The sequence below is a fragment of the Vanessa tameamea genome, chromosome 27 (assembly GCF_037043105.1).
Source record: "Vanessa tameamea isolate UH-Manoa-2023 chromosome 27, ilVanTame1 primary haplotype, whole genome shotgun sequence".
NCBI lineage: Eukaryota > Metazoa > Arthropoda > Insecta > Lepidoptera > Nymphalidae > Vanessa > Vanessa tameamea.
Window position 1 is genome coordinate 5,988,614 of NC_087335.1, and position 18,913 is coordinate 6,007,526.

Sequence of the window (18,913 nt, forward strand, 5' to 3'; positions counted from 1 at the left end):
AAATAACGCTAGCCGTTGGAACATAAGGGCCCTCCAGCCAGATGGAGCGATGACCTGAAGTAGTGCAGGCCCCGACGACAACTAACCGCCTTATGAGGAAGGTGGAGAACCGGATGATGTAGATTGGCCGATGATTGATGCTTTTTTGAAAAGAGAGTATAGTTTCATCTTTTACGTACATAAAATCTGAATCGATTGCTAGATCTGTCATCAAATAATGCTTATCGAGACTTTTTTTTCTCAGATACTTGACAAAAAGTCAGAGAACTTGTCAGAAAATATAATTTGGTATTATTGTTATATACCATATTTGCTCTCACTATAGTTATTTCAATATAACTCCGCTGATACTGATACATTAGTAATTGGTGTATTATCCTAAAGAAAATTTATTGGTGGTGGTGGACTACCTCATCATCCCATTGTATCCCACTAATTCCTACCAATATTACAAATTAAACGTAAGTATGGACATTTCGTACTCAATTATACAAAAAGGGCTGGAGGTATTTGGATGAACTTTGGAATTACACTGTCACTTAACACAAAAGCTACCTAAACCCTTAACACACAGCGGGTGAAGCCACGAGCTGCACCTAGTTGAATAATATAACCAAAAACAGAAACATAATAGTCACTTCGTCGCTAGAAAACTAGAAATATTACATTTTTACGGCGTAACACTCCAATACTATTTTGGGAGATAAATGACATTTTTTTTTTATAGTATAGGTGGCAAACGAGCAGGAGGCTCACCTGATGGAAAGTGACTACCACCGCCCATGGACATCTGCAACACCGGGGGGCTTGCAGGTGCGTTGCCGGCCTTTCAGGAAAGAGTACGCTCTTTTCTTGAAGGTTCCCAAGTCATATCGGTTCGGAAAAACCGCCGGCGAAAGCTGGTTCCACAGAGTGGTTGTGCGAGGCAGAAAGTGTCTTAAAAATCGCAATATTTTACGATTTGGACTTGCATCAGATAAGGTCATTTACTAGTTGTAATCTAATTTCTTATATTGTTCAGATTTATAGTCAGTTATTTTGTAAGCAATATATAAATTATTTATTAACAAATGTACGAGTTTCATTTCTTTGCCATATTGATTAATATTCTTGTGACAACCTCTTTAGTCTGGTGGTTTACTTATGGGCCAATAGACCAGGAGTTCCTAGGTCTAAGCTGGCCGGATCAGGTCAATAAAATTAATTGAGTTCTATCAAAAAATTATAGTTACACACACATAGTTTACACTTCCGTTCCTCGAATAGCATGTAATCCCGTTGGTACGTCTGTACTCTTTTCGATCTTCTCAGATTTACTCAGTAAAGAGAGAACTTTTTTCTGCGCACTTGTGAAGTGATTGAAGTTTATTCCACCACGCTGCAACAAAGCGGCTTGGCGCATACACATATTGGCTGAAATAGCCCAGGAAGACATAATCAAAAATGAATTACTATTATTATTAATTAGTGTTCTTTATTTATAATTTTTGAAAATAAAAGATTATTTATAGTCGTCCTTTAAAAACTTTTTACAATAAAATAATACTATATACTAAAAATCTTTTTTAATATTATTTAAATGACAGATATTATCAAATTTGAAGTTTCTTCTATTCTAGAAGACTTCTTCTATACAGTATATATTTTAAACGAGAAATTATTTTCTTGTATTAAAATACACCAATATATTCGTCGTTGGCAGAATAATCTGCGATCAACTAGCGTAATATCACGCCAGCAAAAGAAAAAAAAATCACGACCCCAAACGTTGAGAAATGGCTCGAAAGGGACAAGTATCTATACAAGATAACGTTGAAACGAATGAAGAATTTGAAGATTATCTAAATGCGAATTTCGACAAGCTTATATGTAAGTTACACGTTTTAATTTAATAATTTCAAGTTTGTAAAACGCGTATCAATGTTTAAATAATCTTGTTTGAGTTTGATCTGAATTGTTATATATGGATGGCAGACATACGTCCGGCGAGTGCTTTTATCACTTGTAGCAAGACTTATGAGCACGATACATTTCACTATTAACTTTAAATAAATAAATATATTGGACAACATCACATACATTACTCTGATCCCAATGTAAGTAGCTAAAGCACTTGTGTTATGGAAAGTCAGAAGTAACGACGGTACCACAAACACCCAGACCCAAGACAACATAGAAAACTAATGAACTTTTCTACATCGACTCGGCCGGGAATCGAACCCGGGACCTCGGAGTGGCGTACCCAAGAAAACCGGTGTACACACTCGACCACGGAGGTCGTCATATTTGTCGTCACTTTACTTTAACCTTTTTTTATTGATTACTACGAATGCTACACTGGTGTTCCCCGGTGAAGTAAGATGTCGTGAGGAAACCTGCATTTGTCATAGAAAGCAATATACGATAAATCTTCTGAAGCAATATTTTACAGCTACCTTACGTAAAATATGTTAACGCCCTTCTGACCGTTTTCTTTGAGTGATCATTTTCAATGAAGAATGACTTCAAGCGACTTAGATTAACATATTCCATACGATTTGGTAATAGCTCTGCTATTTCACAGTATACACTACAATCTTGATTAATAGGTATTTATTTATGATAAACTATTGTGTCACTTGACTACTCATATCCACTATCATTTACTTCTAAACTTCTAACAACAACTTCACAAATGAAATCAAATCTAAACAAACCAAATCTTTAACAAACTATATTAAGTGAAGCTACCTCCGGTTCGGAATGTAGATTCTACCAAGAAGAAACTCAGTAGTTACTCTTTTTCAACGTCTAAATCTACAGACATGTTATTTAAATACAATTATATATGTATGTATGCAAGGCCGGGAAGTCAACAGACATTCAATACGAAATTTTTTCATGAATACCATTAATCGGTCGAGATCTCGACCAGAGATATCGCGTCAATCCTATTGGTTGAAAAAGTTATACCGTAAATATCGGAGACGTTAAAGTTTTAATATTTAAAGGTATGGAAGTGTATTCAGATTTTTGCGGTCACTGTTTGGCTACTGGTAATGCTATACGAAAAGGTAAACTTGAAATAGGACAAGATCGTATCAGTATGGTGAAGGTAAATAAAAATGAAAGCACAGTAGCAAATATCATGATAATCTAACAGAACAAGCTTAACTTATTGCGTGTAGTATTATTTAACAATTGTTTTAATATATATATTGGACAATCACTTGCATCATTTAAAACTATCTTGAAACAATACTATATTGCACTTTAATGTCGTATTTTGTTCGAGAGAATTTTAGTTTAATTTTATATATAATTTATATCTAATGAGATACATACATATATGTATGTTTGTTAGCTATCAGGTACTGTACATTATTTTATTTTTAATATATTATTATTTCACTGTAATGTATTCATATATTATATTTATATCTGCCTTGTACACCCCTACCTCTTTCTATATCTGTTTCTTTCCTCTACCCTAAGGTTGCCTGGAAGAGATCGCTGTTTAGCGATAAGGCCGCCTTTTGTGCATCTTTCTTAAATGTAATTCAACTTTATGTTTACTGGTGTACAATAAAGAGTATTTTGATTTGATTTGATTTGATATTGTCTCATGGTCGGTGTAAAATTATATCTATTTCTTAAGTTTGAATATCTACTAACTATCAGATATCAAGACCATTTTGTCTTATTTCTAAAAGAAACTAAAAAAAAACTGAAGAATATAGAATAATTCTAAACGTATTTGTTAGTAAAGAAATCTTTAAGAGTTTATTAAATCGATTTAGCTCACTACATATGATTATGCTTTAATACACTTTAAAGCATCCGATAGCGAGAAAATCTGGCTCCCTGCCTTCACTTGAACCCCAATTAGAGATAACGTTGTATCTCGAAATAATTATAACACTCTACCTTCAGGCGTTAGCGGACAATATCGATGCCTTATCAAGATTTAAGAATAAAAGTGAACCAACCTTCCTTTTTATTTTTGTAAGTAACTTAGAACTTATGAGTCAGCCACAAAAGCCTCAGCCTATAACTGCTCAGTAGTACAAAATTATACCCACTTCAAGTTAGCTTGATCTTTTTGACAGACGGGCTAGTGATGGGAAACAGAAAATATAACATATATAGCAGTCGATGGACCGATGGAATGCGTAATTCAAATTAGAATACATTTTTTTTAACATATTTTTCTAAAAAGAGTTATACCAACTAAAGAGACCCCAACCAAAAGGACTCCCGTTCGTAACAATATCTTAACAATGATCTTTAATAAGGATTTTTGTAATCGATATTTGTAGCAGTTACTGCCTTTTATTCGCGTCCCTACCGTCCGACCGATGTAACATTGTACAAGCGTCTATTATTTATAGTGTTTCTATTTAAATTTTACTTTGAATTTTGAAGCAATAATATATAATAGAAAAAGTTACGTTACATTAATTATAACATTTAAAAGATTAGAACCTTCAGTTAGTTTTCAATATTGAGTATCAGTGAGAAATCACGTGAGTTTTACAGAATAGCACTTCTGAAATGGTCAAGCGGACAAAATCTGGCTCACTGACTTTTATATGTAGTTACGGAAAACGGCAAGTAACACGCACGACTAGTCTAAATGCATTCCTTTGATAATTTTTTTAAATTATTAAATTATGTATTTTCAGAGAGGTAAATTAATACGTGCAATGTTCGGAGCGAATGGTGTGGAACTGTGTCGTATTACAGAAGAAGAAATAGGGCACATGCAGCGAGAAATAGACACGGGTATTGAACGACCGAAACAAGAAATAAGTGAATTATTACCGGAGGAAGCCGTAAGAAATCTAATTGAGTTATTTTAGTTTGTAAACGTCAGAATAAAACTATTGTCTAACAAAATAATAGTCAAAGTATTCCATCTATACTGATGGTAGTTAAAAAACACGAAATTATAGTTTTGACTTCGAAAAATAAATATCCAAATCGACATAAGTTCTACAGATACTTGTATGAAAAATAAAATTTCTGTTTCTAAACGAAACACGCCACGATTACGAAAAGATTTTCATTAAGCATTCATATCCATTATTACATCGTGATTCTTTTGTTAAAATTTTAACGAACTCGTTACTTGGAAACATGGATCACGGATAGTAATATAAATTATAAATAGATAAAAATAATGATAAGTTAAATATGACAGATCATTTATTCTTAAATATCAAGTGTATTAAAATACTTGTAACATATTAAACTACTGATTCAAAAATGTAGGTATAGTACGGAAGTCTACTTTAGTACACGGAATAGCCTTGGCGGTAACCATAGACAATGGCGCTGTAAGAAATATTAACCATTCCTTAGATCGCCAATGCGCCACCAACCTTGGGAACTAAGTTGCTATGTCCACTGGCTCACTCACCCTTCAAGCCGGAACACAACAATACTGAGTAGTGTTGTTTGGCGGTAGAATATCAAATGAGTGGGTGGTATCTACCGGACTCGCACAAAGCCCTACCACCAAGTGAATACCCTATATCGGAATAGATCTAGTCACTGACTGACGACGTTGTTATAGTTTGGAAGAAGTCGTCAAAACGGGATCGTATGCGATTAAAAGAGCGTAAAAGTCCTTGTCGAACATATTTGTGCACTTACTAACATCGCGGTTGTCTAGTTAATTTACATTAGCATACATTAGCAACCTGTAAATTTCCCACTGCTGAGCTAAGGCCTCCTCTCCCTTTGAGGAGAAGGTTTGGAGCATATTCCCCCACGCTGCTCCAATGCGGGTTGATGGAATATACATGTGGCAGAATTTCGTTGAAATTAGACACTGCATGTGTTTCGTCACGATGTTTTCCTTCACCGCCGAGCACGAGATGAATTATAAACGCAAATTAAGCACATGGAAATTCCGTGGTGCCTGCCTGGGTTTGAACCCGAAATCATCGGTTAAGGTGCACGCGTTCTAACCACATAAAAAAGCCGTGTCGTTGACCAACGAGTACTTAAATGTACATATATTATAATAAATTAGACACTGTGAAAATTATTAAGCAACTTCACCTTCGATAATACCGTTGTATTTTGATTGTTTAATAAATAGAGATTATTTTGTTTAATTTATAGGCGAAAATAAAGGAAGACCTAAAACTTGAAGAAAGTTTCCGTGAAGCGGCTGAGAGACTTCGTGTATTGACGATCGCTGCAAGAAAGAAGCGAATTTGTGAACGTCTTGCCAGATACGTTAAGGATTTGAATTTCATCCTATACTGGCCTCATTGTCATAAAGCTCATTTAGACTTATACGAAAAGTGGGATTTAATCAGTAAGTTGTAAAAAAAGTGTATAAATGCTTGGAAAAAATTGGATAAATATTTTGTATATCTCACGCTTAGTGGTAAACGAGAATATCATGGGGGTAACCTTGATGTTAGAAGAAATTCTGTTACACGGGTTTTCAACGAACCATAGTGAAATAATACGATGAAAAAGTCCCAAGCTACATATCTAATCGTATTCGTGAATAATTGAAATTGAGAATCTAATCATTATTGCATAAAAATAACATCCTGCGAATCCAACTGGGCAGATTTTCATCCGAAACATTCAAGTTTCCTCACGCCGCTTTTGGCGAGATGAATCAAAAACACTTTGAAAACTCAGTAGTGCATAGCTGAGTTTCACCCGCGATTTCAAAGTAGTATTTTGTTTTTTTTCACTCCAGACATTCAAGTAGCCGCTAAAGATACTATACAGATGACCGAAGAAGGTGTTAAGGAGGCTCTATACATGAGCGACGTGGATCCAAACGAGGCCTGCGTCTATGCTCTCATGAAAGATGAGGCTTTAGTTGTATTGTTTAAGATGTTCGACAACGATGATCGTGATTTCGTCAGTTAGTTTATTTAATTACATCTTCGTATCTCCATGCCATTATGATACGTGTATCGTATTACATTTTTAAATTACATTAACATCCTGTAAATTTCCCACTGCTGGGCTAAGGCCTCCTCTCCCTTTGAGGAGATAGTTTGGAGCATATTCCACCACGCTGCTCCAGTGCGGGTTGGTGGAATACACATGTGGCAGAATTTCGTTGAAATTATACACATGCAGTTTTCCTTCACCGCCGAGCACGAGATGAATGATAAACACTCAATTTTCATGTGCTTAATTTGCACATGAAAATTGAGTGGTGCCTGCCTGGGTTTGGACCCAAAATAATCGGTTAAGATGCACGCGTTCTAACCATTGGGCCATTTCGGCTTATTTAAAACATTTTTTAAATTTGTGTGAAAAATTTACTTAATGGTAGGATATTTAGAAAACTAATTTAGATAGATACCCATTATATAATAGATCCTCATCATATATTCTACCGCCAAACAACAATTCTTAGCATTGTTGTGTTTCGGTTTGAAGAGTGAGGGAGCCAGGGTAACAATGGGCATAAGGACATAACATCCGTACCTTTCAAGGTTGGTGGCGCTTTGGCGATCTAAGGTATAGTTAATATTTTTTACAGCGTTAATGTTTATGGGAGGACCACTTACCATCTGATGGCCAATTTGCCTGTCTGCCAACCTATATCATGAAAAAAAAACCAAAGCCTATATCACTTTTAAAAATTTAAGTGACAAGTTACATTATCATCTGTGGTCATATATAATTTCCTACCTACTCTTTATACCTACCAATGTGTGTTTTATAGATAAATGTTAAGATGGGGTAAGCATAATCAAGTGGAGAAAATCTGGCTCATTAAAAAAACAGAATCTTCGAGTTAAATAAGACTTTATACTGATTTATATTATACTATATATTACTACAGAGTCCTTCGGCATTGACCATACTTGCATAGCTTTCTGCCGTACTGGATTTATTATATATCCTGAAACAAATCCAAAATGTATGCTTTACAAAATTGGCTGTCTGTAAAATCGGTGTACGGACGATAGTTTTACGTGATAATGTGCTCGGACGCATATGGGCCGATAGAGTGGAATTGAGATAGATACGTCAAAGCCGAACGCTAAGGTCTATGTTCCACGATCTCGCTCGCACGCTTGACTCAGAACAGAAGAGTTATCACATCAAAATCAAAGTAATTGCACAACACCGATAAGTCTCCCTTTATTTTCATATTTAATATTTAATAATAATAATCATCAGAGCTAATGCGACACACGTTGTACGAAGAGATCCCCGTACCCAAAGAGGACGTGCCTCCAGAAAAGCAAATACCGCCGATTCCGGCGTATGAACGTTATGCTAGCATTAGTAAAACAGCTAGAGAAGTCCGAAGGGAAAGGTATGAAGCCAAAATGCAGAAATTGGTACGTATCATACTACTGCAATGATCCTTTTGGAATTTCCTTGCTGTCTTGTTTAAAGAGCACATACATACACCGCGACATAATCCGATATGCGTATATATAACAATCGTGATGATGAGATGATGTTCATAGGGATCAAAATCAAAAAGAGGTTGATTCAACATAACGATCATATTAAAAAAAACTACCAGCCCATGAATGTCACTGTCGAACCAGTGCCTCGATTTTCCGTAAAATAAGAAATCACTATCAAGATATACCTTATTCAAGAATGCTTTTGAATCGTCATTTTGTAGAATTGTATTAATCGTTAAGCTGCCACTGGTTCGGAATGTGGATTCTACTGAGAACCGGCAGGAAACTTAATAGAATCCTCTCTGTATAAGAATTATAGTTGTAATTGTACGTCGTTTTATTGAATTATTGGTAAATAGGAATCTTAGTAATTCCTTAATTAATATGGGCCATTGGTACTACTCTTTAAAAAAAAAAAACAAATTAAATATGCTAGTCAAATGTAACGTATAAAAAAGTTTAAAAAACGAACACATTCTTTTTTTGTTAAAAAAGTTCCGAAGCGAAAACAGTTTCTCGTAAATATTATTCATTAGAGCTTTATGTTATGCTTTTTCTGTAAACTTAGATAACATTTCATACGTGTTTATTTTTTTGCAGCAAAACTTTGGTGCATTATATAGTACATTTACTGTAAGGTTGTTCAATTAATATTCGAATATTGTTTTTTTTTTTTAATTAAAAGATGGGTAGGCGTACTGGATATAGGTCAGCTGATGTTAAGTGGTCACCTCCGCCGCACTGTAAGAAATATTAACTATTTCTTACACTGCCAATGCGCCACCAACCTGCCTAAAATTACCGGCTCACTTATTCTTTAAACTGGAACAATACTATACTAAGGAAAGCTGTTTAGCTCTAGAGTAAATAATAAGTGGATGATACCTACCCAAACAGGTTATCACAGAGCTCTATCACCAAATATTTAAATGCAAAAATTGTAATAGTTTTAATGGGATAAAAACTAATTTAAGATATTTTTGAATTAAATAAATATTTTAAGCGTGAAGAAAAAGAAGAAAGAGAAAGACTGGCAGCTGAACAGGCCCGATTAGCTAGAGAAGCTGAAGAAGAAAGACAGAGAATAGAGAAACAAAGACAAGAAGAGGAGAGAATGGCTAGAATACAGGCTGGGGTAAACATTTACCAATTAATCAATCTTTTAACATATTCGGCTATTCAACAGAAGCTCTTTAGTTCTTTATTTTATTCTACTTTATATAATAAAGGAAGAACTTTTATATATATATTTTATAATATTACCAAATGTCATAACGATCGGTTGAACGATGGAGAAAGTGATATATATTTTGACGACCTCCATGGTCGATTAATGTGTACACCAGTTTTCATGGGTACGCCACTTCGAGGTCCCGGATTCGATTCCCGGCCGAGTCGATGTAGAAAAGTTAAGTCTTGGGTCTGGGTGTTTGTGGTACCGTCGTTACTTTTGATTTTCCATAACACAAGTGCTTTAGCTACTTACATTGGGACTAGAGTAATATATGTGATGTTGTCCAATATTTATTTATTTATTTACTTATTTGTATGCTGCATCGCCCTGTAGTGGCGATTTACAAAGAGATTGGAAAGTTAAAACCCCTTCTCTATAAAAATATTTACTTTCATCAATTTATATAAATAATAAGATGGCTTCGCTCGAGTTTCAGGGGTTCGTCATCAAATGTTAGGCATAAAAAGTAAGTTCTTCGTGGAGTCGAAGCTTGCCTCATACTAGGTCTCATCAAATTCGGTTCAGCGGTTAGGCCGTAACAGAGCAACAGACAGACATAGAGACATACAGAGACTTTTGCATTAAGATAACTTCCAACTTTCAATAATCTGATTAACATGGAAAATATATTATTGTACATAATGTAACATAGCTACCAGCAGAACCTGAACCGGTACCGGGAGAAGAGGCAGTTGAAGGCGAAGAAACGGAGGGAGCTGATACTGAAGTAACCGTAAGGGTTACTTATAAACCACTTATATCATTTAATAAAAATTACTCATTTGTTCAAATCGAGAATTTTTTTTATATCTGTAGCTCGCAGAATTAGTTACATTCTTATAGGGTAGTATATATATATAAATCGTTAAAGTAAAGACAATTTAAATATGTTATTCCTTGAAAATTCCTTATTCCAAAATTTACGAATAATTTAGAAGAAAAAATGGGTAAGCATCGTTGTAAATACTGCAAGTAAGGTCTTAAAATATGTTTTAGCCTGAGAATATAGAAGAATTGGTAGAGGTAGAAGAAGAGTTCCACTCAGACGTAGAAGTGGAAGATGAGGAGTACATACCACCAGGTGGACTCTTCGTACCAGGATTGTATTCACCTCCAAATGTATTAGCTAAAGCTAACGGATTATCCTACTTTTACCCAAAGGTACCAATATAAAAAGTATTATTTGCGTAAAATACTTGTTTTAATGGCACCCTTGTTTTGAGACAAAAATAGCTTCACCTTCGGATTATAAAAGAGAAACTAATAAAGCGCACGAGACATTATAGTGAAGCAAGAAAATTGCGTTCCCGTTTCCCTTTTTGTTAAAACGTCAAAAGTGCTGTCATTTTTTTTTTTTTTATGACGCGAACACAAAGCCCCCTCGTTAGCAATACTGGGAATTTTCAGGCGCTTTTGATTTTGTATTTACTTTTGCTGCTACTCTACAATGTTTTGCGCGCTCCCTCTACCTTTTCTTTATTATCTGAGTTAACTTTAATATGATTAAGTTGTTTTTTATGAAAGTGCTGATTTGTTAGTATTATTCATGTGTTTTTTTTTTGGTACATATTTAATTTTGTGTTTCATTTATTTCTTCCAATTAATGCTAGTTGAGTTTAGTGTCATTATAAACTACACACATGTAAATGGACAAATACAATTGTTTTCCTAATTTTTTAGGATTTCATGGATCATTTTATAACTCAAATGTTGTACCGCTTATGCAATTCCTTTAGAGCCTATAATTCTAACAACAGTTGAATGCTTATGTTTAATTAAAACAGATCGTTTCACAAATAACACCAATAGAATCAGAATATCTACCTCCTCACGTCCTAGTGATGTTCAGTATCGATAAACGTCATGAAGTCAAGGAAGTTATTGAGCAATTTCCTGGTGAAATACTTAATGTAAGTCCATAGATTATTCAATTTTGTGGAGCTTATTAGTAACCTGCCTGTACCTATTATTTTTATTTGGTAACTTAAGCAACTAAATTTTATATATGACATACCAACTTAATATGTTTTAAAATTACACTATCATCAAAAGTTAAGTTAATGAAATTGGAAACGATTAACTAATACCAAACAATAAAAAAATCCGAGAGACTCAATACTCGTGAGGGAATTGGGCCTGATCACATTACTTTTCACTTTCAAACATTTTCACTTTCAACGTTTACTGTAGATGTACTAAACGCTGAAAGTGACTGTATGTAATTGTCTTATAGCTGTGCTAAGGCCGCCTCTCCATTTGAGTACAGACCTTTGTAAATGGTATCCCAAGTTAAACCTATAATAAAGTTTAACGTTTACAACAAACTATCAATCAATCAATCAATCAACAATCAAAATATACTTTTTTCAAGTAGGCTTTTACAAGCAGTTTTGAATCGTCATTTAACAAACTATTTTAAGTAAAGCTACCACCGGCTCGGAATGTAGATTCTACCGAGGAGAACCGGCAAGAAACTCAGTAGTTACTCTTTTTCAACATCTAAAAATACAGTCAAGTTAGTTAAATACAATTATATACGTATGTTATGTCTCCTGCCTGGAATTCAACATGTCTTAGCTACATGGCAAAAATTGTAATATCACAAAAGCTTGCTAATATTCATTTTAAAAAACAAAGAGATTATAAAGAGCCGACAAAACATTCCTCTACTGGGCCACTTCGGTTTACTAACTATAAATGAACCAGCAAAGATAGTATTTTAAGCAGAAACCTACGGTATTTTGTAGGCGTAGATTTACCAATCAAACTGTATACAACTGACTTGGATATAACAATAGTAGGAGAATACAGGCCTTCACTTTCAAAACCATAGAAATCAGGAACATTGCTTGTATTTAATGCTACATGTGCAAACATAGCTTCATCGTTAGAATGAAGTAATAAGGCATAGCTCTAGCGGAAGCCCTTGGTCCGCAATAACTAGAAGACATATACTGAGATGTTGCTAAAATGTTACGTATCGACCAAAATACTGCTTTTGTCGAAATTTCTTAGTAATATTAATATATGTTACGAGTATTTTTGGCGTTTCACCAATAATGGCATTGACAGAACATTTTATAAGGATTTATTTACAATATTCCCGTATAGTCCCGTTACCAATTTTATTGGTATTGACTTTGAACGAGAGAAATATTTACCGAACGCTGAAAAATGATCGATTTAAAACATTTTACAAGCTTTTATTTATCTTTCCCTGTTTGTTTCGAGTTTGTCAAACATTGCAGTTGAATTTTAAAACAAATCCACTTAACTAGTTAATATAACATTTTTGGCGCCGATCACAATATACCTAGGATACCGAATTTAACACTTTTAGTACTTTTTTATTATATAGGTAGACGAAAGACCACATATGCCACCTGGTTAGTGGTCACAATCGCCCATAAAAAATGGCGCTGTAAGTAATCGCCAATGCACCACCAACCCTGGGAACTAAGATGTTATGTCTCCTATGCCTGTAATAACACTGGCTTTACATTTCAAACCGGAACACAACATAAACTGAGGACTGCTGTTTGACGATAGAATATTTGGTGAGTTGGTGGTACCTATCCAGATAGGCTTGCACAAAGCCCTACCACCAAGTAAATAAAATAAGCAGCTTATTATTTATTTAAAGGTTCTCCTAATTCGTTTTTATTTTATCAGTATGGCATCTTCATTGGTGACGACCCAAACACTGCTGAACACCTTGCTTTTACAATAAAACAATATGATAAGATAACAAGATTAAGAAAGCAGTAAGCGACTTCAATTAATATCTATTTTAATTAATGAGGAGACTTTTTCGTAATACGTATACTGAAAAAACTGAAGAAATGATCGAAGTGTATTATTACTAATAAGTAATTATATTTTATACAAACGCTGCATTCCCAATAATTTCGTTTGGCTTGTAATGGACGATATACGAACATTTAATGCCAAAGGTTCCAAGTTAAGCTTGTTATATGAGCTTTAAACGCATTTAAAAATATTTCGATTAAAATAAATTTTCACTAATTTTATTTAATGTCAGCAATAATATTAAAATATATATAAAATATATATTTACTATTTAGACATAAAATATTTATTAATATACAAATCTTACTTAAGGTTAAGTTCTCTTACCGGTAACCATTGGTGTGAACGCTTGTATCCTACCCAATATTTCCGGGTTCAAACACACGCAAGTACCACTGAATTTTCATGTGCTTAATTTGTGTTTATAGTTTATCTCATGCTGGGCGTGAACCTGCATAAGTGTAATTTAATGAATCCTGTCACATTTATATCCACCAACCCACATCGTAGTAGAGTAGTGGAATACCTCCAAATATGGTAACTCTAAACCTTATTTCTAAAGGCCTTGGCCTATCAGTGGAAGATTTACATTCTGTTACATTTTTTTTCACCATAATTTCCTGTAGTTCATTCAATTTTAAGATAAGATCAGGCATAAGTGTGATAAATGATAAGCCTATAATATATAAATAAATAAATAAATAAATAAATAAATAAATAAATAAATAAATAAATAAACATACCTAAAGGTAAATACATAAGGAGTGCATATCAGAGTTAGCACTGAAGCAGTTCTTTAAACATCTCAGTAAGGATCGTCTGGCCTTGATGGTGTCACGAAAACGAAGTCTTCCACTCCTGCAGCTCGCGGGATTGAATCCATGTTACATCAGCCACGACGTCGTATCAGGAGAGAGAGATTGTCTTACTCTCTTTCCAGTTGGTTACGGAGATGAGTATGAAGAAGAGGAGAGTGTTGCAGAAGAGGAGATCAAGGTTTATAATTTATTTAATTAATACTCAGAGCTTAAAGATTTTTTTTGTATGGAAAAGTATGTCTTAACAGAAAAACAGCAGAAGAGCACACAGAGCACACACACTAAAAGAAAATCTTGTAACGTATGTGTATCACACATACACATGTTTGTTGTTCATTTTCATGTGTGTTTTCATGTTCATAATCTTCTAAAATATTAAACTACGCGACGGATTTTAATTAGATTTTCATCAATAAACAGAGAGATTTAAAAGGTAGTTCATATCGTATGATACATGCATATTATAATAGACAAAAGCCAAGAATTTCAACTTTTCTAGCCCAAATAAACATTATGTAGTTGTCAATTTCGAGCGACTTGACATTGAATCAGCGGTTTAGCGAACTATTTAATCGTGTAGTTTTCGTGTGATTGAAGAACAAAAAATATTGTATATTTATATAATAGAATTCTTTATTCACTAAAGCACAAACAACTCCAATTATTTCAACATAATTAAGCGATGTTAACTAAGTCAGTAAATATTTTAATTGCAGGAAGTTGTATTGGCGCAAGAAGCGGAACCCGAGGTAGTACGTAATTTACGACATTTTCATATTCATGACATGATTGTGTTCATTCAGTATTACTTTATTATTTTCTTTTATTCGCTAATTTAATTGTACGAAATCTGTATTTTACAAGCCCTTTTCGATGTGTAGGGCAACACTCGCGTCTGAAATTTAATCTTGTTCCACTTATCCATTAAGACCATTGAAATATTCCCACCATTTCTGTGGTGAATGCTTATGCCATTTATTAACCAGTCACGGGGCTCTGAGATGACGAGATACCGGCGGGTGCCAATCACAGCGCTGAATTGCCGATGATAAGACAATCTATTATAAAAAACATCGTATATTTCCAAATTAAAGCAAAACTTTTCTTTTAATGTCTTGTGACATAAGCTGACGTTAACGTAAAAGTTGACAGGTATTTTTCATTTCTTTATTCAATATTAGTAATATATATATAATATGCTATATACATATAGTAAATAGACAAAAATCTACCAACGGTTCGATAATGAATACGTGGTACCTGAGAAAAATCGGCGAAAGAAATTCAGCGAGTTTTTTTGTTTTATAATTATAGTTTTATTTATGTTTCTAAATAGAATAATATATAACTTTTACAGGAGGCCGTCGTCGCTGAACAAGTTGATGAAGAGGAAGACGAGGAAGAGGATTGAACCAATAAATACATAACGCAAACTTGGAAGCCGTAGCTATGTTTAATTTAGTTTTACTTATGTTTAATTTAAATTATTAATATAACAAACAGTAAAGTTTGATTTTATTTGAATTTATTTCATCTACATTTAATTTTTGGTATAATATTATATAGCCCGGTCAATCTAGACATTCGAAGTTACATAAATTTACAACAAGCTGGAAATACTTTCACTTTTTTAAATCATAATTAAAAATAATATTCAGAAGTTCCGAATCACTCCGGTACCTTGATTTTTTTTATTTTTGGTCAAAGATCGAAAATCCCGATTTTTCGCGATTTTCTGGAAAACGGTAAGTTAGTATCGCAAAATTAGAAAATTATTCAGACAAAAATTGAAGTTTATAAAATTATCTATAAAAATGTATTTATACTTTTTTTTTTCTTAGAGCAACCCTTATTTAGATATAGCGCGTTAAAAAGTTGTAAGCGTCGTAATATGCACACGTTTCCACAACCACCTATGAGGTAGTGTACTTATCGCGTTTCTTTTAACGTGGTTTCCCCAGTAGGCCTATAACTTTATTCCTCTTTTTTGGTCTAATTTGACCGGACTAATACTTATCAAAACAAATCACATAGTAAGCGTTTAGTAAAAATTACCGTTTAAAGATTGAATTTGGACAAATATTTCGAAAATGTCGAGGAACTTTGTAGCTTGCTCTTGTATTAGGTAGCAATATTTCAATACGGAGAGCTGTCGACGCGTAAAGTGGGGCCTCGCGTTTCCTATTTCAGACGGACCTGAGGAGGACGACAGCTGGGATGTTCTCACGCTGCCGTTCGCACTAGTAAGGATTGTGGAGAGCGTTACCTTTGCCCCCTGAGGAGAACTCGGCACAAGCGGAGCATGGGAGGCTGCGGAATCCTTATATCGACACGGTTCCGAAGCCGCTCCGATCCGTGTCAAAGATGGCCATCGCAGTGGTTTTGGTTGGCAAGAATCCCAACAAACTAAATAACTAACCAACAACTACTCATTGAGTTAGAGGACCTGAAAATGTATAAGAACGTCATTAATGGATCGTACTCGTAACTGAAAAACGATATACTTCATTACTAAATATATTTTTTATAATAATAAGAATAATACCTCTATTTTATTAATGAATATCTACATTTGATATCTGCCGAGTGTCCGTGTGACGTTTTTCACATTTATTTGATACGGAGAAGACCATTTTTATATTTAGATTTAAGAGATAGAAATATTATCGCTATAATTGGAATTAGGGTTTAACTGGATTATTCCTGGTTGTCTTAAGTACGGAGTAAACGGCTGTTTTTCTCGGGATGTAGTCCTTTTTCAACGAATATTAAATATTAAAGTATTTATAGCTCACGTAACTCATTTAAGTCGACATTATGTGAGGAAAACATGTTTGGAATTTCAATTATGAGTTAAAAAAAAAGTGATATTCCGTTAGTAAATTAACGAATAGCTGAAAAAAATCAATAAATCAATATACGTAATATACAGTGCCAGCAATGCCAGCCAGCAGCAGACGCGTGTTAATATTAAGTATTAATATTTATCATTTATTAAATATATAGACATTTTATTGGCAATATTAGGATTATTCGAGATAAGTGGGCGTATATTCAAACGATTTTATATGAACGATCCACTTAGTTAGTTTTTAATTAAACAAATCAATTACACAGATATATTCACAACAGTCATCAATATCGATTCGTTAATAAATAATTTACAAAAACACGCATAAATCACTGAATCTATTAAAAAAGAATAAAGATAATGTTGGAAATTAGCGATTCGTCGCAAATGTGGTGCGCGGGAAATCTTGAATGTAACTGTCGATTCAAGATGGCTGCCGTGCTACCATCGACGCGACGCTTCACTAGAGCGCCGTTCAACTCCCATTGACATTCTTTTCCAACCAGTATGAATAAACAAGATGGCGCATCATACGCCGTCAAATACATTTTTAAATTTTTGTTTTGTTCGGTGCTGGCTGGCACTAACCTCAAAAAATTGTCGACGTGTGTACTGAATTATGTATATTTTAGACAAATCCGTTTTTGAATTTTGTTTGCCTTTCCGTAAGTCCCAAAAAATATATATTTTTATTTTTTAGCTTACTAGCTGTTTCTAATTTTGAAGTCTGTTTAATTTTCTTATAAATTATTTTTATTTCTTAGTTTTTAGTGGATTAAGTTAACATAGAAGTAAATACTAGTTGAAATGCTAGTTAATAATAATAGGTTAATATAGTATAGGGAGTACGAGACCCATGGCATCACGCATCAAATTATTTTATTGCAGGAATTTTGGGACAAAGAGAATAATATTAATAAGAATATTTCATATTTATCTGTTCAGTAGTTCGTAAAGTACTATTACTGAACACTCTTTTGGACTTTTGCATCAACTTTATGGAATAAAACATAATAATAACTATACATATATTTTCTTACGTGTGATTTACCTAAATCTCTGAAAGTACGGGGCCAATTTTAATTAAACTTAGTGTTCCCTAAGTGGAACTGTACCTAACCTAAATAAAAAATGATCATCTCGATACGACTTTCAGTTTTCGAGAAATTCGTGGGCAAACATACAAACATACAGTTACGAAATTAAGCATATGTGCTTAGAAGCCTAAATGGATCATCATACTCAAATATAATACAATTCTATCAATGTTACAAATGTACATGTCGAACTGATAACCTCCTTTTTTTGAAGTTGGTTAATAATAAAAAACAAAATACATTAAAATATTTATTATATGATTTTTTTCTAGTGATCCTTGGGAATGCTAGTCGTAAGTTTTGTAAGTAAAATGTAACCTTAATATTTAAAAATGAACGGACTAGAAATCAATTAAATTGTATTTTATTGCTATTATAATAATAAAATATTTCGATATTATCAATTACTCTGAATCTTCTTAGCAAATGACCTTTACAAACAATAAAACGAACTCAATTGCGTATAAAAATCATTTTCATAGAATAGTTATCCCTATTAAAAAAAAAAGAGATCATGTGGGTTTTTTTTAAATCAAAATACGTTCAAGCTTGATAATAATCATCCAACAAATATATTTTGTGTCACGTGACAGACCAAACTTAAAAAAAAAAAAGGAATTATGTATATCTTATTATATTTAATTATAAAAGTAATTAAGAATACGCGGGTTACATCGAATTTAATTTAATTTATTTGAAAATTATGA

General features: G+C 33.6%; 1 protein-coding gene across 1 annotated transcript; it reads left to right on the forward strand.

Annotated features, from left to right (window-relative positions):
- The first annotated feature begins 1,775 nt into the window (after nucleotides 1-1,775).
- Nucleotides 1,776-15,669, forward strand: LOC113392091 (uncharacterized). The gene is made up of 15 exons (XM_064219367.1): nucleotides 1,776-1,869; nucleotides 2,991-3,094; nucleotides 3,913-3,984; nucleotides 4,665-4,814; nucleotides 6,112-6,310; nucleotides 6,710-6,880; nucleotides 8,158-8,321; nucleotides 9,400-9,531; nucleotides 10,283-10,369; nucleotides 10,627-10,791; nucleotides 11,415-11,540; nucleotides 13,303-13,394; nucleotides 14,250-14,436; nucleotides 14,975-15,010; nucleotides 15,616-15,669. Exons 1-15 carry the CDS (start codon nucleotides 1,776-1,778, stop codon nucleotides 15,667-15,669), a joined length of 1,833 nt encoding a protein of 610 aa, XP_064075437.1.
- Nucleotides 15,670-18,913: the final 3,244 nt, after the last annotated feature.